Source organism: Bactrocera dorsalis, chromosome 1, assembly GCF_023373825.1.
Source record: "Bactrocera dorsalis isolate Fly_Bdor chromosome 1, ASM2337382v1, whole genome shotgun sequence".
Taxonomy (NCBI): Eukaryota; Metazoa; Arthropoda; class Insecta; order Diptera; family Tephritidae; genus Bactrocera; species Bactrocera dorsalis.
Genome location: NC_064303.1, coordinates 107,726,091 through 107,749,253, shown reverse-complemented (window position 1 = coordinate 107,749,253; position 23,163 = coordinate 107,726,091). Strand labels below are relative to the sequence as shown.

Below are 23,163 nucleotides of genomic sequence, written 5' to 3'. Positions count from 1 at the left end.
TAAGAATAAAGCTATAAAAGTCAGCAACACTTTTGACAAACAGCGTAAAATTTTGCAAAGCAGTCTTCATCGTCCCACTCCCTGAATGTATCTAATTTCATGCAGCGTTGTTGTCCACCCGCGTTATCTGGCTGGCCGGGAGACCAATCGGTATAAGAAATTGGCAGACCACCTAAACCCCAACGGAAGGTTACATCGTCTTCTAGACGATGACCGCATATCCAGTACGAACGATCTTGGAGATCTGAGAAAATGAGAAATTATTTTTAGCAATAAAAAATAAGGAAATTTTAGAATTCTTTCGCTGAGAGGTATGTGGTTGAAATATTATTGATGTCAGAGGACAACTGCGACTAACGAAGGAATGTAGGGCTTTACGTATAAAGCAAGTTCCATAATTGTTGCCTTTGACTTTTCAGAGCTTGCAGAGTGGCAAATCGAACAAGAAAATAGTGTAAATTGAGTAATATGTAAATATCTTGAAAGCACCGATTCAATAAACTTGAGAAACTTACGGTATAAATTAACAAGAGCATTAAACTCTTTCTTTTAATTCTCGCTTTTTCTTAATTCCAGTGATAGAAGTGTGGTGTTTTCCTGGTTACAAAAACCATAGGCAGCAAACCAGTTCATCTGGAAGGAAAGATAACCTAATAATTATAGCTTTTTCCAATAGTTCTGCTGTCACAGTTACACTCGTCAGGCTGATTTATAAAACGGTCATCTTCGACTGGAGCAACTGTTGACAGAAGATATTTATTTGAAACCTCAGTGTTATATGTAAATATATTTCAGAATAACTGACATCTTCCCTCTCTGGGACTCGCGAATCCTGTGAGGGCACATCATTGCCTTTTGCGTCAGTACTGACACACCGTATCAAAGCAACAAGAATCGCGCTTAAGATGGCAACTTGCATCATTTCTTGTCACTGCACAGAACAAATTTGATTTAACACCGATTAAAGAACTGGCTAGAATTTATAGCCAAAGGACGGAATCACTTAATATTGTAATCAAAATGCAATGATTTAAAATAAGTGTTGATTGTTGATCAACTTGATCAAGTGTTTCATAAAGTGGATCTTTTCCCTTATCACTCTGTCATTAAACAATTCTTGGAATCGAATTATTTGATAATTACTGATGAAAGGAATGAAAGTACAAATAAAGGATGATCAGCGGCGAAAGTAAATACTAGGGAGCCTAAACGATATGTTCAACAAAATGACTTCTGTTCACCAAGTTGTCTTCCAGTTTCAGTTGAAAACACTGAAACCGAAAGAACTCTTTCAAACAAACGCTATATTAATCGTAGACGTTTTTTCTAAAATAAAATGGCAAAATTCTGGATTATATTTATGTTACTTTATACTTGGTAAAATTCCTTTGAACCATATCAGCTATTCGGAGGTGACTTAAACTGCTATAGAACTCCTGATTATTCAGACAACACAAATGATCGTTTCGTTGAGATTCGTTAACTGATCATAGTAAAATAGTAATCAACTTGCAGTAAGTTTAGAATCCTCACTCCTAAAGAGTACACAGATTACATTGCTTCAAATTTTGCTAAAACAAATTTTCAAAATTATATACATAGGTGCGGGCATGCACGTAATATATTTAATATTCAGTAATGACATATGACAAAATGCTTTGTAAAACAATCTTCATCATCCCATTCGTGGTTTTCTTCCGCTCTTACACAGCGTTCGACTTCTTCCGTATTGTCAGGTTGGCCCGAAATCCAGTTTCCAAAAGAGAGTGGCGGACCTCTTAAGCCCCAACGAAACGTCACATCGTCTTCCAAACGATTAGCAGCTAACCAGTAGTACTTTTCCTGCAACTCTAATGATTAAGAAGTATGTTTAGATGTCGCATGTATATATTCCAAAATAATTTACTGTAATGTTCGGCTATTTTTTTGAATACTTCGTTATCAACTGACGACTGCAGCGTAAGCAATTTCATGCCTAGTTGAGTACAAAAACCATAGGCGGCGAACCAATTCATCTGCAAGAAATTTTGATAATTATATACATATACTTTCATTAAAATAAGTTTTACTCACTTCACCAACGCTAAATACAATTCCATCTCTATTGAAGGAAGAAGTTTCTGCGCAAAAAATATAAATTGTAGTATATATTTAATTTTCTTTTGGCATAGTTTTACCATACTCTGGGTCGTCTGCTTCTAGATTATATATTTGAATAACAAAAATAAGCAGAAACAAATTTGCTAGCTGCATAATTATTATTGAATATAACTACTCTGTTTGAACTAGCTTCGAACACTTTATAGTCTCGATAATGTACATTAATAGATAGGGTAATATAAGTATAGTTATAGGTAATAAAAAATTTCACACCAGCAATCAAAGCGTAAAAAAGGGGACCACCATGCCAAAATGTACATACTAATAGGTTGCGGTCGATTATCATTTATTAGATATAAAGTTTAGTATTTAGGGAGATACAAAAAATAATTTATTTTTAAATTAATTAATTATATTTAACAAGCTTTAGTGAGTAGCGAACCGAACACATTACACAAACTGTTGAAACAGACTATAGGACAGAAAGAGAACTGTTCGAAAAACCAATGCATCTCAGTGCGAAATCTGGAAAAAAATTATAAAACTTTGAATCACATCTAGTTCTTTCAAGATAGTCTAATACAAACGAATCTTAATTATATCAGAAGATGGTCTGCCACTATCGAAAGTCTAACACAACTGGCAACTACTTGTATCAAAACCAGGTCTGCCGCTATCGAAAATTTTATAAAAATTCCGAGTCAGATCTAGTCCTCCCAAGACAGTTTTAACATAATCGAAATCAATATGTATCAGGGCAAGGACTGACACTAGAGGAATTTTTTTCAAAACTTCAGCAGAAATGCTCTAAAAGTACTGCTTAAGTAGTAGGTTCCTTAAAGAAAATTCTTACAATCTACTTGCTCTGATTCGTGATACAATTTAAAAGAGTTATTAATTTATATATATGCTTTTAATAAGAAAGTCATTTCATGTATTTAAACCCTGTTTAGAAGTAATATCCATTTAGAATTAAACAGACATTTCCAACTAAGAATAAAGCTTAGTTTAGTATTAGTACTTTACTTAGCAATTAGTACTTTTGACAAACAGCGTAATATTTAGAAAAGCAGTTATCGTCGTCCCACAGGATAGTCTTAAATAATTTCATGCAGCGTTGTTGGCCACCCGCGTTATCTGGCTGGCCGGTAGACCAATCGGTATAAGAAATTGGCAGACCACCTAAACCCCAACGGAAGGTTACATCGTCTTCTAGCCGACTACCGTATAGCCAGTACTCATGATCTTCGAGATCTGTAAAAATGAGAAATTAATTAAAGGAACTTCAGTAATAAAAAATAAGGAACTTTTAAAATTTTTTCGCTTAGGGGTATATGGTTGAAATTGATGTGTGATGGCAAATACGTTTAAGATAGCAGTCTGGTAACTTATGCCTATTTTCATGATTTTTTTGGAGGGTGGTTTTTTTACAGGAAAATAAAAATGAATTATCTTGAATATTTAGAGTGCTTTTATGTACATATTGAAATTATAAAAAATATATACATATATTTAAAAAAATGTAATACTTTATTACTATTATTATTGTCACTCGAAGTTGCAACCTAAAAAAAGTTGGGTGATTTTGGCTCTTGATGTTATCTGAAATCAAATATTCTTGAATATTCTTAATCTATAGACATGAAATTCTGGTCGGAACTACTGAAGTTAAATTTCAAGTGTAAATAACAAAATGGCGGACTTTGAAAAAAAAAACTCCTTTTATTTTAGCAAAGAAAGGGTTGTAAAATAAAAAGTTAGGTGTGAGAAAAACTTTTCGTTAGTATCGACGAGAACTATAAGTTTGTAGAACAGCCTGTTAAAATTTGAAAGCAATCGGTTCAGTAGAAAAAAAAATTAGGACCCGGGTCGACCAGAAAAACAATGTTTTGAGAAAAACTCGTTTAAAGTTCGGCCGACCTTAAAAGTTGGACTGAGAAGCGCTCTAGAAAACTAGTTATAACTCCCGAAATATTTCGAGTTTCTGTCTGAAATTTTCACAGTATATTCTCAAGACATTGTACTTTGAAATTAAGCAAAAAAAAGTTCAATTTTTTGAACCCAAGTTACCAGACTACTACTTCAACGCTTACCGAAAACGTGTGACTTAATTTGTTTGAATAACTGCAAGTAACTAATAATTCACTTAGCAAGCTAGATGAGCAGGGTTTCACATATAAAACAGGCTGCCAATTGCTGCCATCGACTCTCTAGAGCTTGCAGAGTAGCAAATCGAACAAACAAATGGTTGTAATTGAGTACACCGTAAAATATTATAAGTAGTTATTTTGAAAGCACCAAGTCTAACGAATACTTGAGAAACTTACGGTATAAGTTTATAAAAGCTTTAAACTCTTTCTTTTTATTGTCTGCGTTTCCTAATTCCAGTGATAGAAGTGTAGTGTTTTGCTGATTACAAAAACCATAGGCAGCAAACCAGTTCATCTGAAAGGAAAGATAGTATTTGCTAATATTTATAGCATTTTTCAATATTTCTGCTGTCACACTTACACTCGTCAGGCTAAGTATAAAACGTTTACCTTCGACTGGAGCAACTGTTGGCGGAAAATATTTGAAACCTCAATGTAATAAGTAATTAAACTGCAGTGTGACTTACGTCTTCCCTTGCTGGGCCTCGCGATATCCTGAGAGGGAACATCACCGGCACTGACACAATGTATCAAAGCGACAAGAATCGCGCTAAAGATGGCAACTTGTTTCATTTCTTGTCACTGCACAGAACAAATTTGAAATAACACCGAATAAAGTAGTGACTATAATTTATAGCCAAAAGAGGGAAACACTTAATATTGTTCGGATCGTTTGTAATCAAAATGCAATGATTTAAAATAAGTGTTGATTGTTGATCAACTTGATCAAGTGTTTCATAAAGTGCACCTTTTCTCTTATCACTCTGTCATTAAACAATTCTTAGAATCGAATTATTTGATAATTACTGTTCAAATAAATGAAAGTACAAATAAAGGGTGATTAATGGCGGATGTGAATACTAAATGATTGGTTCAACATAATGATTTGTGTTCACAAAGTTTTCTTTCAGTGTCAGCTGAAAACACGGAGAACGAAAGAACTCTTTGAAACGAACGCTAAATCACCTTTGATGTTTTGATGTTTTAAAAATTAAATAATGATTTCGATCCAATTTATAAGTGTTCATAACCTTCAGCTTTGGCTACCGTTAGTCTTCATTATCTAATACAAAAACAGTGTTTGTGGTAACTTTTTCGAAGCACGGAGTCTTTTAATCATACTAAAACATATCAAGTCTCAGTTTTGGTTGATTTTAGACAATAATTATCAATCTCTAATATATATGTAATAGACTCATTATCTTGTAAGTGGCAAAGAAAATACACTTCAAATAGAGAATATTTTGCGATGAAAAAAGATACCGACTTTGCCGTTTAAGCAAATTCGCAACATATTTCCCGTAGATGTAAGTATATATTTGTGTAAATTAGATCTCTTACGTCATAATTTTTATAGATTTTCATTAAATCGTCACATTTTTTATTTATTTACGAATTTGTTACTCATCGCAAGGCCAGAACATTTTTCTAATCACTTTGTTTTTATTTATGAAACAATATTTGCCCACACACACTCATTGATTTGTTATAGAAAATAAACGGTGATGGATGACTTTCACTCACAATAAATACAAACAAATAAGTAGGCAATTGAAAAAACTGGGAGCATAAAATACTCATCGAAAGCAAAAGCAAACAGCATCTGTCGTTTAAGCGTTCTGAATTTAAGGCTTAAAAGTATATACAAATGTCCGACGTATTCCTATACACTTATGTATGTACATATGTTCATGCTTAGATTGTGCGTGTCAACAGCGAATAAATGGTCGTCAATAGCAAAACCAATGAGTATAAATATATACATGTCTGTATATGTTGAGAGAAAAGGATATGTTAAAAGGATTTGTGACATTTTTGCCAACACTGTGCCGATAAATGCATAAACAAACCTTCTTATAAGAAGCTTTGACATATCGGCATATATGTATGTGCACATATACAGACTCATGTGCCCCATTGGAATCGATGCTTCCATTGTAAAAACAGTTTTTTTTTTCTTTTTCTATTGTAATAATTTTGGTATGTTAGGGCCCAAAACTTTCATTACAACAACAAACTTCAGAGACTTGGACCCATCCACTCCATACTTTATTATATGGATGTAATAAAGCGTGTTTCTTAGATGCATGGTTTTCAATGCGGTAATACTTTTTTCGCAGATAATTTGTTTAACGCCGTTACATCCTCAAAGGTTTTCTGTTTTGTGCGATCTATATACTGAGGACATCAGAGAAGACAGAGTAAATAAGGCATCGATTGCCTTATAATGCTGTAGAGGAGCCATTAGTAAAAGGCAGGGTCGTTCAACGAAAGTGGTCTTCTGGCTCTATGACACCTTAGTCAAGCTCATTTTGTTCTATGGAGTGTTTATGTGATAGAGGGCTCTAGAAAAGTCCACACTTGAGAAAACTCGAGAGCGTTCAACGGCGACGCTCATCAGCATGTGTGGCGCACTAAGATCCACTCCAACCATGGAACTCAAATCCATTTTGCTTACGATTGATTTTCTTAAAAGAATACGTACCTGAGACACACACTTCGACTTCATACCGAATCACTTAGATCATGAAGTCGCTAAACCGAACTTTGAAGGAGCCGCCATTTATCGCGGAGGAAACTATAGCCGTTGGAGTAGATGGACAGTGAGCTTCTTTACGGATGGGCCAAAACTGGGGAGAAAGTTATTGGAGGGGTCTACTATCAGGAGCTCTCTATCAATTCCAGAAAAAGTATGGAAGAAGATGAGGTGAGGAAACAACTGAACACTTCCTTCTTGATAGTACCGCGTTTGGGGGGCCAAGACTAAACCACTTGGGAACGCATACCTTCAGACATTCCACCGAACTGGCGGGAGTAGAAATTAAACTACTAAGCGTTTTGCTGATTTAGAAGTTCGAACACAGGAGTTCTTCTTTTCTATGGCTACAAAACAACATATATCAATCCACGTGCAATCTTGGATCATCCATCTAACCTAACCGAACATAACCTAACTATAGCATTTAACAAACTGGCCGACCAAAATCAAGATAAAAATCTTTTCAAGATAAAGATTTTTTCATCTCAAAGCTAACGCTTTATCGTGCATATTTTTTAGTTTTCTCTGAGATCATTGCGGGTATATGACGTTGCTAAAATATAATTTTCAGTATAAGTACGTAGATTTGATGGATAATACTTGATCAACGAAAGTCTGTCATTCCATTAGCCATGACTCATGACTTTTCGTATATCACTAGGCGTATAAATAGTCCTACAGGGTCTATAAATATGTATATATGAATATATGCACATACATATACACAGTTGTACGGAAAACAATCAATAAAACTAAAATCAACAAATGTTTAAGTGAAAGCGAAAGTGAATTGATGAACTGAATGAAAAGCTCTAGCAGGTGGTGGGGGCTTTCTAATAGGAAAAGCTTGTATGTGTTTGTATGTATGTATGCGATGATGGTTAGTGGTTTGTATTTGTTAAGCAAACAAGTTGTCAACAGCATATTTAAGCGCGATTAAGTATATAAAAAAAAGGATTTAGATGTCGCATTAAGATATAAATGAAAAGCATTCACACACACAAATACACATGTACATGATAGAAAGACGAAATGTAACGGCATTAGTTGAGTATAGACGATTTCCATTGTAGCCGACAGGATAAACAGTTTTGTATGCGTATTTAGTTGTAAGGAAGATTGATAATTTGTTGAATTGGCGACAAGCAGCAGCTACAACAACAAGTAGTCGAGGCATGCTGCAGGTTGAGGACGCAAAAAAAAAAGGAAAAAAGAAAAAGGAAAGCAAAGGAAATTGAATTGTTTATTTGTGGGCGGATTAGTTGGTATTTGATTGAACGATATTTAAAATCCCTTTGATACACCAAGTACATCGCTCAAAAGGCGACAGCAAACAAAACGAATTGTTTTTATTCATTATACCCAATCTTTATACTGCTTTGCTTCACCAGATATCTTTTACTAATGCACTTGTGTTTTTTTTTGTCTCTCTTTTCATATGCAGGCTCTCTGCGGTGTGATCTTCCAAGTTCCTACAATGTCCGGCGATCGCTTGCGCATCAGCACCGTGATGGAGATCATCAAACCGAATACGGTGAAACGTATACAAGGCTACGGTTTGCCCTTCCCCAAGGATCCGTCGCGAAAGGGTGATCTTTTGGTGGCGTTCGATATACAATTCCCGGAAAAGTTGACCTTCGAACAAAAGGAATTGCTCAAGGAGTTGTTGTCATGAGAGTGCAATAATAATACTAGTAGAGCAGAGATAAATAAACAGTAGCAGTGAGCAAGAGCGTAGAAATGAGAGCGCAGAGTCTGTATATATATGTATATGTATATGTGTACAAATGAGACAAATGAGTGAACAAAAACAATAGAAATGAAGAATTACTTATATAATAGTAACAAACGCAGCTGTTAGCCCCACATACATACATACAATTTACATCGATATATGAGAGTGAATCTTATTTTGCAGACATCATCAGACAACAAAGAGGCAGTGCAAACATTTTGCCCGGATCACTAACATTTACTGCCGCAAAGAGAACAAATTGGCTCTCGCTCTCTCTACCATCTATCAACCGTCTGCTTTTTCGTGTTTTTTTTTTTGGATCAACAAACTCTTTCTTCACTCTCTAAACTTTTTTGTTTTGTGACAAATTACTTTTACTGTCTAGAATTTATTTAAATTAAAAGGGAAAATAAATATTTTTTGTGTAAAGCAACTAAAATTATATTAAATGCAACATCTCTACGTCCTCTACATGTTTTAATTTTAATTTTAACCTTATTTTTTGAAATAACATTAAATTATTAGAAAAAAAAAACTAAATTACCTTGTTTTCTTTGGTATAGAGTAAAACTTTCTTGTAAGGTAATGCAAGAGAGAAAATTTTGAATGAGTGACAGTGGAGTGTCACCTGCGAAAGAACTGAGCAAAAATGACAACGCTAGTGTGACGTCAGTGAAACAATTGTCAAACTCGTTGAGCGTTAGAAAGTTAACCAGAGTGGCGCATTCGCTTTTGCTCCTTTTCATGGATGCAATAAAAGTTGAAGAAATTATATTTAAGACATCAAGTTTATAATTTATTTTTCTCGAATTATAACCTTGAAAAAATGATAATATCTCTTTTACATACATACATATATTAGAGTCTGCGTCATCTCTAACCTGAGTATTCCAAAAGAGAATGAGTTAAACACAATACTTGTGTGTTTAAATAGCGGAGGACTTTAAAAACAACTGTTAGTGTTTTCATTTGCCCATCTGTCATATTAGTTATTTGATAATGTGTCTGGATTACTTTTGGAAAAAATAAGATAGTGGACTCAGTAAAAAGACAATGACATTTCACAATGATAATAATACAGAGTGATCCATTTCGAAGTTCCCTACTTTTTTAAAACTACAAATTTATCAGGAAATGTTCATTCTCATTCGAAACAACATGCTTTGGCATTCAGTTTTTGAAGATTATTTCTTTCAAATGTTGGCAGCGACTACGTTAGAAATGGTCCAGCCATTGAGTGCAATTTTCGATGACTTCTTCGAGCATTTCGACTGGTAACTGGCGAATGACACGAGTGATGTTTTGATTCAAGGACTGAATCGAAGTGGGATTGTCTGCATAGACTTTAGACTTTACATTCCCTACAGAAATAAGTCTTACGGTGTGATATAACACCATCTTGGTGCCAATCGACTAGCCCAAAGCGTGAAATGATCTGCCCACGGAAGTGTTCCCTTAATAAATCTATTGATTGATACCATGTTGGGGGGGGGTGGTGCCGTCTTTTTGAATCCAAATGTCGCCCATATCATGAGGTTCAATCAGCGGCGGATCCAGAGTAGAATTTTGCGGCGAACTATTTAATTATTATTTGCAACTCAAAGTCTCAAGGGATAGGGTGTTGGGTGTAAACTCTCTGTCTGTTAAGCTTCAATTTCTCTTCTTTCGTTCATGAACTCACGAACTGAAGATACTGTAACTGAACAGTCTTATAGATTGACGCCTAAAAGTATGCAATACTCACAGGCATGCTTTCACAGAATATGACGTGAAAGAAACTACTTTTTGAATCACCTCTATTGATGACAGTTGAAACATGATTTACGAAAAATTAAGATAATTATAGTTAAATTTCATAGGCTTTACGGAACTTATGTTTAGAAAGTCGTGTTAGTTTCTGTTTCTGTACCAAAATCTAAGCACACATTTCTTGCCTGACTATTTTTATTAATGGTTTCTGGTTTTTCTATCAATGGTATATGCACGATTGTGCTGAAATTGAAAAGTCTTAGCAGCACGATTTCTCTCCTATTTTTGGGAATTACTTGTTGGATGTTTACTTAGAAAAAAAACATTTAAGGGCAAGCGATAAATCTAAATGATCGCTCAGAACAAATTCCACTCCGTGATTGAAAATAATTAACAAGTAGACACTCACTCATATATACATACTATAGGTAGTTTGTATAAACCAACTTAGTTCTGTAGGCCATCGAATGACTCACCTATAGACAAGTAGTCATTTGTCGATGCGAATTTCAATAGGTTCTGCGGCCTTGATTGATTGATTGAAATATGAGGAATGCAGCGCGACCTTTGGTCTATGGTGCCCTCTCCTGACTCACATTGACTCACTTAGCCCCAGCGCATAGATGAAATCCTACAGCTTACCTTCTGCGGCCTTACTACTTCCATTGTTTCATACCGTGGGGTTCCCAAATTTTTCAAGCATTGTCTTGCTAGTGCGGTCCAGGTGCTTAAAGGATGCTCCATTGTTTTCCTGTTGCCTAGCTTTTAACATTTCCTGCAGTCATTTCGAACTGTCAGCTCCTTTCTGCAGTCGTGTGTCACCACTAGAAATGTAAATATCTATACTACAGAACAATTTTGTTGTACAAGAAAAATCTCCTTGCTACGATATGCTTTCGAGAGACAAGTGCAATATTAATAACACCGTTAATAACGTAATTTTCTTTCGACGAACAAGGAATTTTAACCCTCATTTCGTGGAAAAGGTACGCGAAAAATCAAATCAAATTCCTAATAACAACGCATACATATGTACGCACACATGTCAACACGCTTACTGCGAAAATAAGCGTGTATGGGGAAACGCTCCAACCTTTGGGGATGATTTATAATTTCGTTAAGAAGATATATTTCATTTTTCGTGAGGGGATTTAGCTACATATTAATACGCGTATACATCATATATGACTTCTTCTAAAGACACAAGGAAGCATTGGCCACGCACTTCAGATAAGCTTTCGTGAAATGGAGCGCGAGTGGTGTGAAGATGTGCCAAAAACAACATTTTATTCAGGGGTGCAAATGCACAGCTGGAGATCTATGGAGCAGCTGCAGAGGTGAGGAGTTTAAGTGCAACGTCTGCAGACGTGCATAAAGGCATAAAAGCTTTCATATATACATACATATGAAAAAAGTAAGTATATGTAAGTCCAAAAGCGTGAAAATAAAGTTAGCCGGTGGAGTAAGATATACTCTCAATTACACACACATGTGTATATATGTAACGGGTGATTTTTTTGAGGTTAGGATTTTCATGCATTAGTATTTGACAGATCACGTGGGATTTCAGACATGGTGTCAAAGAGAAAGATGCTCAGTATGCTTTGACATTTCATCATGAATAGACTTACTAACGAGCAACGCTTGCAAATCATTGAATTTTATTACCAAAATCAGTGTTCGGTTCGAAATGTGTTTATCGACAAATTTTGTTCAGCGATGAGGCTCATTTCTGGTTGAATGGCTACGTAAATAAGCAAAATTGCCGCATTTGGGGTGAAGAGCAACCAGAAGCCGTTCAAGAACTGCCCATGCATCCCGAAAAATGCACTGTTTGGTGTGGTTTGTACGCTGGTGGAATCATTGGACCGTATTTTTTCAAAGATGCTGTTGGACGCAACGTTACGGTGAATGGCGATCGCTATCGTTCGATGCTAATAAACTTTTTGTTGCCAAAAATGGAAGAACTGAACTTGGTTGGACATGTGGTTTCAACAAGATGGCGCTACATGCCACACAGCTCGCGATTCTATGGCCATTTTGAGGGAAAACTTCGGACAACAATTCATCTCAAGAAATGGACCCGTAAGTTGGCCACCAAGATCATGCGATTTAACGCCTTTAGACTATTTTTTGTGGGGCTACGTCAAGTCTAAAGTCTACAGAAATAAGCCAGCAACTATTCCAGCTTTGGAAGACAACATTTCCGAAGAAATTCGGGCTATTCCGGCCGAAATGCTCGAAAAAGTTGCCCAAAATTGGACTTTCCGAATGGACCACCTAAGACGCAGCCGCGGTCAACATTTAAATGAAATTATCTTCAAAAAGTAAATGTCATGAACCAATCTAACGTTTCAAATAAAGAACCGATGAGATTTTGCAAATTTTATGCGTTTTTTTTTTTAAAAAAGTTATCAAGCTCTTAAAAAATCACCCTTTATATTCACATAGGTATGTATTATTTGAATGCTCCAGAATTCTCCTTCTGAAGGCATATCTAATGAGCTTTTAATAAGAATGCGAATATGTGCATAGATGCGAGGGTGTCCCATATATTTTGAAGCTAGAAGTGCTGATTGCTAGAGCTTAAGCTAATATTTGTAGGTATATGTGTCTTTATAAGTAGATATGGGCATCAAGTATGGTGTTCATTTGCTAAGTGGAATTTTGGGTATGTTATTTGTAAGATGGAGAGCAGGGAGCATAGTTCCATAATTTAGTTCTACATCAGGGTGGTTTGAATTAACGCACGAAGATATCAATCATTTATAAAAATCCTTGCCTGTCACCCGAACATGATGAGGATTTATGAATATTAATAAATTAACTAAAAATCTTTGTTGGAAATATGCTTTCTTGCCATTAGAAAAACCAACCTTGCAAATTCTTGGTCTAAGTCTGAAGTACTAACCATCTTAAGCACGAGAGATGTACGTACAGGGTTTGTCCGGAAAGTAATAGGACTGATTCGATTTAAAAAAAATTATTGAACGAATCGTTACAATTCTTTAAAAACTTTCAAAACAGGCTCCTTCTGCATCGATTAAGCGCTGCCAGCGCGGTTTCCAAGAATTGAAGGCGTCACAGAAGGCATTCTCCAGAATAGCCTTGAGAGCCAAAGAGCATGCTGCTTGGATCTGCCTTTCTTCGGCCTTTTCAAGCAAGGAAACAAAAAAAAGTCCGGGGGCCACATCTGGGCTGTAGGGCGGCTGCGTAAGCGTTGGAATGCCGGCCTTGGTTAGGTAGCTGTTCACAAGAACGGCGGTATGAGCCGGGGCGTTCTCGTGGAGAGACCAATCCAATCGCGATGTCTTGTTGGACCCGATTGGCTCTTCGTTTGAGTCTCTTGAGGACTTCCACGTAAAACTTGGCGTCGACGGTTTGTCCAGGAGGAATAAATTAATGATGGGCGATACCTTTGATGTCCAAAAAGACACTGAGCATCGTTTTCACTTTGGATTTTATCATTCATCAGCGACCTCTTCCCGACCCTCCGAAAAGTCCACACCACTTCTTGCTAAAGCAACATCTGGGTAAGCCGGCTTGATCATATCAAACGTCTCTGTCGCAGATTTACCGAATCCAGTCTGTGCGCGCAGGCTCCGAAGTACAGTAGCGGCCGGAAAAATCGTGTATATTGATTCAACTTCGCGACGAAAAGTTAGTTGTATTGCTACGGAACATCACTTGTGTGGAAAAGTACATGAAAGATGCCCGATATGAAATTGTATATGAAATTCGAAACACTGAAAGGGATTTGTTTGTAGTCTTAAAGGTTCTTTCAAATTCTTTCAAATTTTTTCTACTTCAACTCAATAAGAACTACCCGAAAGTTACTGCTAAGATCAGGTTTTGGGAAAACCACAAATGACAATTAGACGTCTTTGTTCGTCTAATCGTTGGAGTGCTTTGGGGTTGGAACTATCGGAATACCGCTGTACACTCTCTTTCCGTAGCATCTTCTCACTATTTTATCTTCGTATTTTCAGTTTCAGTGTGAGCAACTTTCACAACATCATTATTCACCAATCGTAATCGATATTGAAAAATGAAAAATCCACCAAATTAATCTTCGACTACTTTCGTGCAACAATCATCTACAAGCAATCAGCCAGGCGGCTCGCCAGCCAGTCGATCCAACAGCCAGCTGCCAACTTTCACTACACTTCCGCGCTGCTTATCGCATGCTCTCCGCTTTACCACCCGACTACCTCTCTCGCCCACACTTTCGGAACTCGGTAGCCCTACATCCACTTAAATTGTGGTCAGAACCGTTACGTGCAGCAAGAGCAGAGTGGAACCGGCATCGATTTCAGTATCGGCCAACCGCATTTGTGGTACAATTTATTGACTGGATTTGCCGGCGAGCACGTCTCGAACGGCTTGCAACGGCGAGCGACTGAAAGAAAAATGCTTGAGGCAAAAAACCACGAACTGCTGCTGCTGTGGTGTAGGCAAGAAGACCAGAGCAAAGCAAAACCGAATGAAAAAATGCACAAGCAGATAGTAAATAACAAGCAAAGACTCAACTATTGGGAAGATACACACATACGAGTACATAAAGTACGTATGTGATAAAAAGTGTAGCGGTGTTTTAGGTGAAGGCGTGCGTTGCTGGTCCGAGCAACTGTGACGAAGATGCATGAGAAGGCTCAACAGCGTCGAAGCGTGTTATTTACCAGAGAATTCAAAGCAAAAGTCCTGTCGAGCTTACCAGCGCCCTCCTTAACCGCCGTGCTAAACAATCATACGAGCTTAAATACATACATATGTGGTAAGTGAACGGGTGGGGCGCTGCGTGACTTGTGGTTAGTGTTCTTGCCGAGAATTAATGTGAAATGTTTATCCAATGCTTTGTGATGGACAAGAAGATGAACGTAGTTTAGTCGTTGGAGAGTTTATCGCACAGCGTCGGGATAAATTGGATGAACTGCTTGGATTGGTGGCGCGTCAGACGCCAAATAACCGGCAGGCAGACAGACTGGGCAGCAGGCAGCAAGACAAATAGACAGATAGAAAGCGAGACATGAGCAATCTTTGTACGTCCGTGCATTATAGACATGTTTACCCATAGTGGACGTGAAAAGCTGCTGCACTACCGACAGCCTGAAGCAGTTGTCAGTTGTTGTGAGTAGTATATGTGAGTTGATGAGCATAAACATATGAGTAGTATTAAAAGAAAAATGTACAAAATGACCGCGAATTCGGAAGCATAATTCGTGGTAGCTTATGGATGACGTATGAGTACAGTTGGTACAGTGGGTAAATCTGATGAAAATTTGAGTGCTATTAAAAAGCTTAAAATAAAAAAAGAAAGACACCACGGTCAACAATATTTCACGAAACTCAGTTTCTATTTCCGAAAGAATGGCTGAAATTGAATAAAAGAGAAACACTTCTTAATGATGGCCTTCACTCAATAAATATTAAGATTTTTCAGTATTTTACTGTTCAAAATATTGCTGAACTTCCTAAGTGTAGTTAAGGAAATATAAACATAATTAGGCCAGGCCTATCGATTACCAAAAGAATGCTAGGTGCCTTGAAAGATCACAAAATAAATTCGGGATTTCGGTAGTTTGGGATTTCGAGAATCGGTGTTGATTTTGAAACATTCAATCGAAAATTTTAAAAAGGGCTAGTAATCGAAGAAAATTAGATCTGAAAATGTTTTCGGGACTCTGAATTTATCAAAACAGTAGAAAATTCGGAACCGGAAACTGTTTTTTGGATTTGGAAATGTCCATAAGATAACTGCAGAAGAAATACTTAGTTAAAAAGTTCGGGATCCCGACTAAAACGGGATTCACATCACTCACCAAATCCTTATCTCGTTCAATAAATTTATCTAGGATTGTAAAACTGCTAATAAAAATAGTACAAAAAAGTAAAAAAAGTACATAAGCAAAGTCTTGGTCCGCAGAAGACCGAAAGAAACTATCTGACATGAAAGATCAGAAGCACTTCAGGATTCAAAGATTCGGGGAGTTCGAGAATATTGGCGAAATTCAATGAAAAACTGCGTATATAATATTCGGGTCTTCAAAAGAATTAATTTATTATTCCATAACTTATAGAACGGCTCCTCAAACAGCTCGGATTATTGCAGCATCGAAACTGAAGTTCTCCCTCAGTTAATGTAAATTTAGCACAAAATGGAGTGGAATATTTTGAGGGCGCTGAAATGTTCATAATATAACCAGAGAAGAAACAATTTCGGGATCCCGAATGAAAAAAAAATAATTTCGGGATCCCGAAAAAATTAATTTTTTTTAACTCATTCCGTTCAAAAAGAGGCAATGATGCAGTAGATAAATGGTAAATATGAAACTTTTAAATATAAATCGCTTAGAGACGTGATTTAAGGACGGTATTAAGGAGTTCAATTCGTGTTGCGTTAAGAATCATAGAATATTGTCTAAAATATATCAAATCTTAGTTAATTCATTTGAATTTGTTATAATATTTTTTGCTCAAAAAATATTGGACTCAACTGCATTATTTTTAAAAGCGCCACTGTACGCTGTCTTCGAGCACTTGCGGTTTATTCGGTTATACTCCAAAAGCATTTAGGAAATCAAGTAAATATGTATGTGAGAGTGCTTAGCAAGTGCATACGTCAGTACAAATATGATGAGCATATATTTGAGTATATGATAAGTACACACGCAAACACACACACGCACAAACACTCCGCAACGAGGGTCCAGCTCATAACGCGCATATTTGCTCAGCCAGTACACTGACGCGGCGGTTGGCGTCGCTGAAGATGAACTATTGGTGCGTTTAGTTTGCCAATGTGCTGAATGCGCTGCGAAATGCGGGCAACTGAAGTTTGCACAGATAAACTAAACGCAACTCTATTTGCGCACAATTTTACAACAAACACTAGATGTGCACACCAACACACATACGTGCAGATATATAGTTGCATTTGTATGTGGCGTCTATAAATAGTTATTAGATGCATGAATGCGCGCTGAATACAGCCAGACGGACGAACATAGAAATGGAATTGCAATTATGTGTATTATGAGTGCACTAATACATACACACCCACATATATGCATATTTACTAATACACTAGCACAAATATTTGGTTAGAAGTGTGTGTGTGCTTACATATCATTCGGACATATCGTTTTACGCCATAATGTTGCTGATACGCAAACACTCGCACACACACATACTACCCCATCCACACATTTTCTCTCATTGAATGTTACGTATACGCCATGGCGTGTGCTTCAATTTGGTTAACTGGCATCATAAATATTTAAAGCATTTACAAGGCACACGCACACTAACCGGCATACCTGTTTACATGCAAATACCTATAAGTATATGTACATACATACAAACGCAAGCCTTAAAATTATTTATACAAAGTTGCTGTGGAAAAGCTACAAGCAAACTTTGTTAGTGCTTGTTGGCTGCCAGCCTGCTTTATTGCCGGCCTTTGTTGCTCGCATACCTTTCAAATATTTAGTTGCTGCTAAAGTCCTTTAACCATTAATCGGCCCCAATATTCCAGCTGTGCTCACAGGTAAATAAATAGCATTAATGAGCCAGTTGGGTATTAGGTAGGCCTGCCGGTGCGTAATAAAGCCTTTGAAAAATATTTGTGTGCAAATTCACAATCATGCGTGAGTGTGTGTGTGCGATGTGCGTCTTTGTGTGCGTGCATGCCATTGAGTGCTAAATTGGAATTTTACTTTCATGTGTGAAATTGTATGCGTAAAATGTCAACTGGTTAATTTGGGTAAAGTAAAACGCTTAATTAGTAGTTTATAGAATTTCGTTGAAACGAATAAATGTTTTACATATGTATGTTTGTAAGATATTGAGCTAATTGAATTGATAATCAATTGAGGGTACGTTCTTTGGCTGAAATTAAAAATTTGAATACAATTTGAAGAGCTTTCAAATGAAACCAAAGAGAGATAAAAATAAAAATCAAGATTTTCTTAATCGAAAAATAAAATTAAGATTTTAGGTCACGACCTGATAATTTTTTCCAAAAAAAAAAAATAATAGTTATATATTGAAGAGTTATTAAGTTAGATAATGAATTGCTGAATTTGATATCAGAGACTACTTTAGATGATGTATTGAGATATAGGCCACATATTTGAGTGGGAAAATAAGAAAAAGTTGACGCTGAGTATATATCTGTTACTGATAATGATGAAACAAGAAAAATGCTAATTCCGGTTACGCCAGAGCTACAAAATCCTTGGCAAATAAAACAGTTTCCCAACAAGAACTTCGTTTTGATCGGTCAGTTCGTACGGCAGCTTTTTGTTATATTGGTCCAATATCAGCGGTCCAATAGATATGCTGTTTCTTGAGGAAAAAAATATCTATGCAAAATTTCAGGTCGATATCTCAAAAAGTGAGGTACTAGTTTGCTTAAACACAAATAGACCGACGATGGCTAAACTGTCTCAGATTGACTCAAACCGACTTGTTTTGTCGTGCTTACTAGAACTGCTAGGTATGGACCAATAATACCCTTGCATATAAAAAAAGCCTCAAACCTGCCACAAATTTATTGAGGCGGCTAATATCAATCCCAACAACCCAGTTCGCCGGGTTCGTAAAAAGTATGGCAACCGAGATGCTTTAAGTTTAGTCTGGCAAAAGCTGGATTGCAGAAGAGAAAACGTTTAGATATTTCCACCTCATCACCTTCATCGCAACTTTGACAACTATGGAACAATGTCTAGTTGGGAGGTCTTTCATTGCGGTGTTGAGAGCCTTGTTATAATAATAACCATATATATTTATAGTTTAATAAAGTTTTTACGTTCCACTCTGGGCCATAAGGCTTTCGCAACCCTGACAGGTTGCTGACCAACGCTTGCTGAACAAGGTCATAGATCTTTGAAGCTTTCTCTATGTTTAAAAATAAACTATATTAGCACAAAAAAATCGAAGCAGTTCTTTTTCAATCCTTACCTCACACGGTATTAGGAAAGCACAAACTAAAATAATGGGCCTTGAATTTCGCAAATCTTCAATTCCTATGAAACAGTAATATCGAAAATAAATAGAGGGGGGTATGTCCTGAAGGTAAAAATGGCACCGCCTTTGACAGATCACGCGTGAGTCGTGTCAGGTTATAATGTTATCATCATCGCTTCGCTCTTGGCTCTTTGAAAAGTTCCAAGAAGACCGACATTTTGTGTTCAGCGATGAGCCCCATTTCTGGCACAATGGGTATGTCTGCCTGGATAGATTACAGAGCAGCCATTCCAGAAAAATAAATTTGTGAGCCAGTGGAATCACCGACAATCTCGCTTCGATTCAAACTCTGGAGAAAAAAAGCACGCGTGTCCTTCGTCAGTTATCAGTCGAAATACCCAAACGAGTCATAGAAAGTGGAACTATCTGAACTATCTGAGATATAGTCAAAGCCAACATTTGAAAGAGATAATACTCAAAAAATAAATGCAAAAGAATGTTCTTTCGAATAATAATAAAAATTCCGCGTTACAAATTTAAGTTTCCATATTTTTTTCTTTAAAATAGTAGGGGAATCTCGAAATGGATTATTTTTTCCTATAAATTTTTTAAAAAAGTTATCTTTAGACTTTCAATTCTGGAAGAGTTTCGAATAGATTGGGATTAGAAAAGGCATTTACTTTAAAATTTTTGGTTAATAAAACCTCCTGTTCTACAAAGGTTTAAAAATCAATCTGTTAATTAGAAATAACTAAATGAAGTATAACTTTTATCAGTTCAAAAACAAAAAAAAATAAATAAAAGTAATTAGAAAATTCGAATTGCGTAGGAGTTTCTAAGCAATAGATCCAGTAGGATCAAATTTTTAGTAGCGGTTTCCGAAGAACAATCGTGAGACATATAATTACTTTTGGCTTGAAATGCATTTTGTAACATTTATAGTGGAGAATGATACCCTCTAAGTCTAAGTTTATCAAAAGGATATATTTTTTAAATCACATTTTTCAAAAGATAGCTGATTATTTTTCCATAAGACTTAGCTTCTAGTCATAATATTTGGGCCCCATAATAGCAGTTCGTACGTTATTAAGCCGAGAAAATATAGCATATGCAGAAATTATCTCGAATTTATTACAATACAACAAACCACGCATAAAAATATTTATTAAAAACAACATTTTATAAAAAAAATTATTTAAATATAAAATATTTTATGTACCAAATACATACATATTTATATAGACGCGAAAACTATTTTAGTCTTTTGGCGAAGAAAAATTCGAAATACCGAAAATAAATCACACGTCATTGAAACTCCATTGCTAGAGTGCCCCAAAGCATGCTGGAACCATAGACTTCTTTATACACCAACATCGTCATCGTACTACCAACTCGTCTCAACACATCCACCACGTGACTCATTGTTAGGCGCTCAATGGCAGCAGATACGTGTTCGACTGTCACGTGCATTCACATTTAGATGCACAAAGTTCCGCTGGCGATTCGATATCTCGATAGCATGCTGTATCTGATGGATGAGCGTCTCCATGCTGCGTTTGATTTTGATGAATTTGTAGTTGATTTGTCGACTGATGCCGCACAACTCGTGCGAACTGCGCGCACTCAACGCCACATGCGACGATTTCTTTGGCAACAGCGTACGCGCGGCCTTGACGCTGTTCGTTCGCACGGGCATCGAGCGCACCGAGGTGGCACTGCGCGCCGTCTCCGGTACTTGACTCGTGCACTGGTATTGCGACCAAATGTTTGCCATATAGTTTTTATAGTTCTTCAGCAGCCAATCGGAATTGTAGCGTATGTTCAGGCGACGCACCAGTCGTATGGACTCGTAGATGGAGCGTTCGAGATGATGGCAATTCTGGAGTGCGGCTTCAAGTACTTTCGTTTCATCCATATTCTGCCGGATGTGTGAATAATGGCAATGAGCTGTTTGTTGTGTCTGCAGTGAAGCTGAAATTAGACGCTTTTTTGGCCTTTTTTATTTAGTCTTTTGTATTTGTTTCTGTTGTTGTTTGTTGTATGTAACGCCGTTTGAAGATGTCATTGACGTGTTGTCTTGAAATAATCCCAGAACGTGAATCTATTTTTTATAAATTTTTCTTTTTGGTTTTTCTTTAAATATGCTTTTTTTTTTAATTTTCTTTATGTTTAAAAATTTTGAAAATTTTTTTGTTAAAACATTTTTATTTGTTTCTTTATTTGTTGTTTCGTTATGGCACTTTTTATTATTTATGTATGCAATGAAAGAAAATTCAATGTTATACATTGGGGTTTTCTAATAACAAAAAAAAAAGATTTTGAGACTTTCGTAGTAACTGTTGTATTTTCATTGCGATAAAGTACTTTGTTCATGTTTTAGGAGTTCTCTCAGCGAAGAATAATCTTTTCATAACATCGGAGTCGACTTCAAAATTTTAAAACGAACGGGACATCTACTAGATGTAAATTTTGCTTTCATTTACGTGAAGAAACGGAAAGCTTTTAAGCTTAAGGTCGAGCTTTACGTGTAAAAGTAAAAAAATGAAATATTCTCAAGGTTGAGAAAGAGCTTTTTAGCGAAATATTTCATTTAAGTAAAAAAGCTGAAAGCCTTTAAGCTTGTGAAGGAGCTTTAGCTGTGAAAACTTTCATTTAAGTGAAAAAATTAAAAATTTTTAAGCTTGATTAGGAGCTTTACACGCAAAAGCTTTCTATTAAGTGAAAAAAACTGAAAGCTTTTTGCGTTTAAAAGGAGCTTTGAATGGGAAAGCTTGAAGTTTATTAAAGTGAAAGAATGAAAATCTCTTCAGCTTAAGAAGGAGCTTTAGATGTGAAAACTTTCACTTTAAGTGAAAAACCCGAAAGCTTTTATTCTTGGAAAGGAGTGTTAAATGTGAAAGCTTTTATTAATGTGAAAAAATTAAAAAAATAAAGCTTGATAAAAAGCTTTATATGTGAAAGCTTTTAGATGTGAAAGCTTTCATTGAAGTGAAAAATTGAAAGCTTTTAGAGTCGAGAAGGAGCCTTGAAAGCTTTTATTAAAGTGCAGAAATTAAACGTTTTTGAGCATGAGAAGGAGCTTAAGAGATGAAAGCTTCATTTAGGTGAAGAAATTGGTAGCTTTTAAACTTGTGAAAGAGCTTTAAGTGTTAAAGCTTTTATTTAAATGAAAAAAGAAAAGCGTTTATGCTTGCAAAGCAGCATATCTCGTTGAAGTGAAAAAATTGAAAGCTTTCAGGCTTGAAAATCAGCTTTAGATGTGAGAGCACTCGTTTATGGAAATCTGTTAATAACATCCTAATGGCATTAAAACAACGGCCATACTATCAATAGCTCCATATAAAAGATGCTGTTCTCCCAATTTCATACATCTCAGCAAGCAATTAAGCTTTTACCTCACCAAACACAACTGAAACTAATTTGAATGCAAACCATGTTGCGAGGAATAAAGCAAAATTAACAACGAAATTGATCGATCTTGTTGTCGTTAATGAATTATTGGTATGTATACAGAGTTTCCCTGCTCAAGCCATCAAGTAAAAATTTCACTTTACCGTCGAGGTAAGGGAGATAACCAGCTCCAACTGCATGCAACCCCTAAATTAAAGTGAGCAACAATCGCAATTGCTAAAATTCAACCGATAATAATAAAAACAAAATCAACGTCGAAATAGTGAGCGCCACTTAACCCCAGAAAACTAAATTTCGTTCGTTTGTCGTTAGCGCGTGACGACGCCAGGCAATAAGGATGAGGAAGACAGCGCAAGAAGTGCGAGGCGGCAGTGGCCGAAGCAAAGTGTTGGCAATTGTTATGCAGGCGTGCGCGTCTGACAGCGAACAGCAGCAGCTTATCGCTCTAATGGCATAAACATCCGAGACGTGAGCGTAATGCCAATGAGAGTCAAGTCCAGGCAAGTGGCTTG

General features: G+C 36.4%; 3 protein-coding genes and 1 long non-coding RNA gene across 12 annotated transcripts in view; 1 reads left to right on the top strand and 3 right to left on the bottom strand.

Moving 5' to 3' along the window:
• Positions 1–8,995, top strand: part of LOC105222363 (dnaJ protein homolog 1) — a 66,621-nt gene extending 57,626 nt beyond the window's left edge. For all 9 annotated transcript variants that reach the window (XM_029548718.2, XM_029548716.2, XM_029548719.2 and 6 more), the window contains exon 7: positions 8,234–8,995. In XM_029548718.2, coding sequence (XP_029404578.1) covers positions 8,234–8,464 — 231 coding nt within the window. In that variant the 3' untranslated portion in view covers positions 8,465–8,995. The remainder of the gene's footprint in view (positions 1–8,233) is intronic.
• On the bottom strand, positions 70–8,227 carry LOC125775543 (uncharacterized). The gene is made up of 4 exons (XR_007421201.1): positions 4,999–8,227; positions 695–1,084; positions 516–633; positions 70–244 (listed from the first exon to the last, which is right to left on the bottom strand). It is a non-coding gene; the product is annotated as an uncharacterized LOC125775543 (long non-coding RNA).
• On the bottom strand, positions 1,596–2,328 carry LOC105222361 (C-type lectin 37Db). The gene is made up of 4 exons (XM_011199650.4): positions 2,178–2,328; positions 2,074–2,120; positions 1,907–2,015; positions 1,596–1,850 (listed from the first exon to the last, which is right to left on the bottom strand). Exons 1-4 carry the CDS (start codon positions 2,251–2,253, stop codon positions 1,633–1,635), a joined length of 450 nt encoding a protein of 149 aa, XP_011197952.2. The 5' UTR covers positions 2,254–2,328; the 3' UTR covers positions 1,596–1,632.
• On the bottom strand, positions 2,999–4,876 carry LOC105222362 (C-type lectin 37Db). Its single transcript, XM_011199652.4, has 4 exons — positions 4,718–4,876; positions 4,612–4,655; positions 4,428–4,545; positions 2,999–3,354 (listed from the first exon to the last, which is right to left on the bottom strand). The coding sequence occupies exons 1-4, from the start codon at positions 4,821–4,823 to the stop codon at positions 3,134–3,136; spliced, it is 489 nt and encodes a 162-aa protein (XP_011197954.2). The 5' UTR covers positions 4,824–4,876; the 3' UTR covers positions 2,999–3,133.
• Positions 8,996–23,163: the final 14,168 nt, after the last annotated feature.

Excerpts from the sequence above, each read along its gene's own strand:
- LOC105222361 (XM_011199650.4), bottom strand. The coding sequence starts at position 2,253 with ATGCAGCTAGCAAATTTGTTTCTGCTTATTTTTGTTATTCAAATATAT. Across the intron at positions 2,016-2,073 it reads TTGTATTTAGCGTTGGTGAA|ATGAATTGGTTCGCCGCCTA; the intron begins GTGAGTAAAACT and ends AATTTCTTGCAG. Across the intron at positions 1,851-1,906 it reads AAAAATAGCCGAACATTACA|AGTTGCAGGAAAAGTACTAC; the intron begins GTAAATTATTTT and ends CTTAATCATTAG.
- LOC105222362 (XM_011199652.4), bottom strand. The coding sequence starts at position 4,823 with ATGAAACAAGTTGCCATCTTTAGCGCGATTCTTGTCGCTTTGATACAT. Across the intron at positions 4,546-4,611 it reads TTATACTTAGCCTGACGAGT|ATGAACTGGTTTGCTGCCTA; the intron begins GTAAGTGTGACA and ends CTTTCCTTTCAG. Across the intron at positions 3,355-4,427 it reads AGCTTTTATAAACTTATACC|ATCTCGAAGATCATGAGTAC; the intron begins GTAAGTTTCTCA and ends TCATTTTTACAG.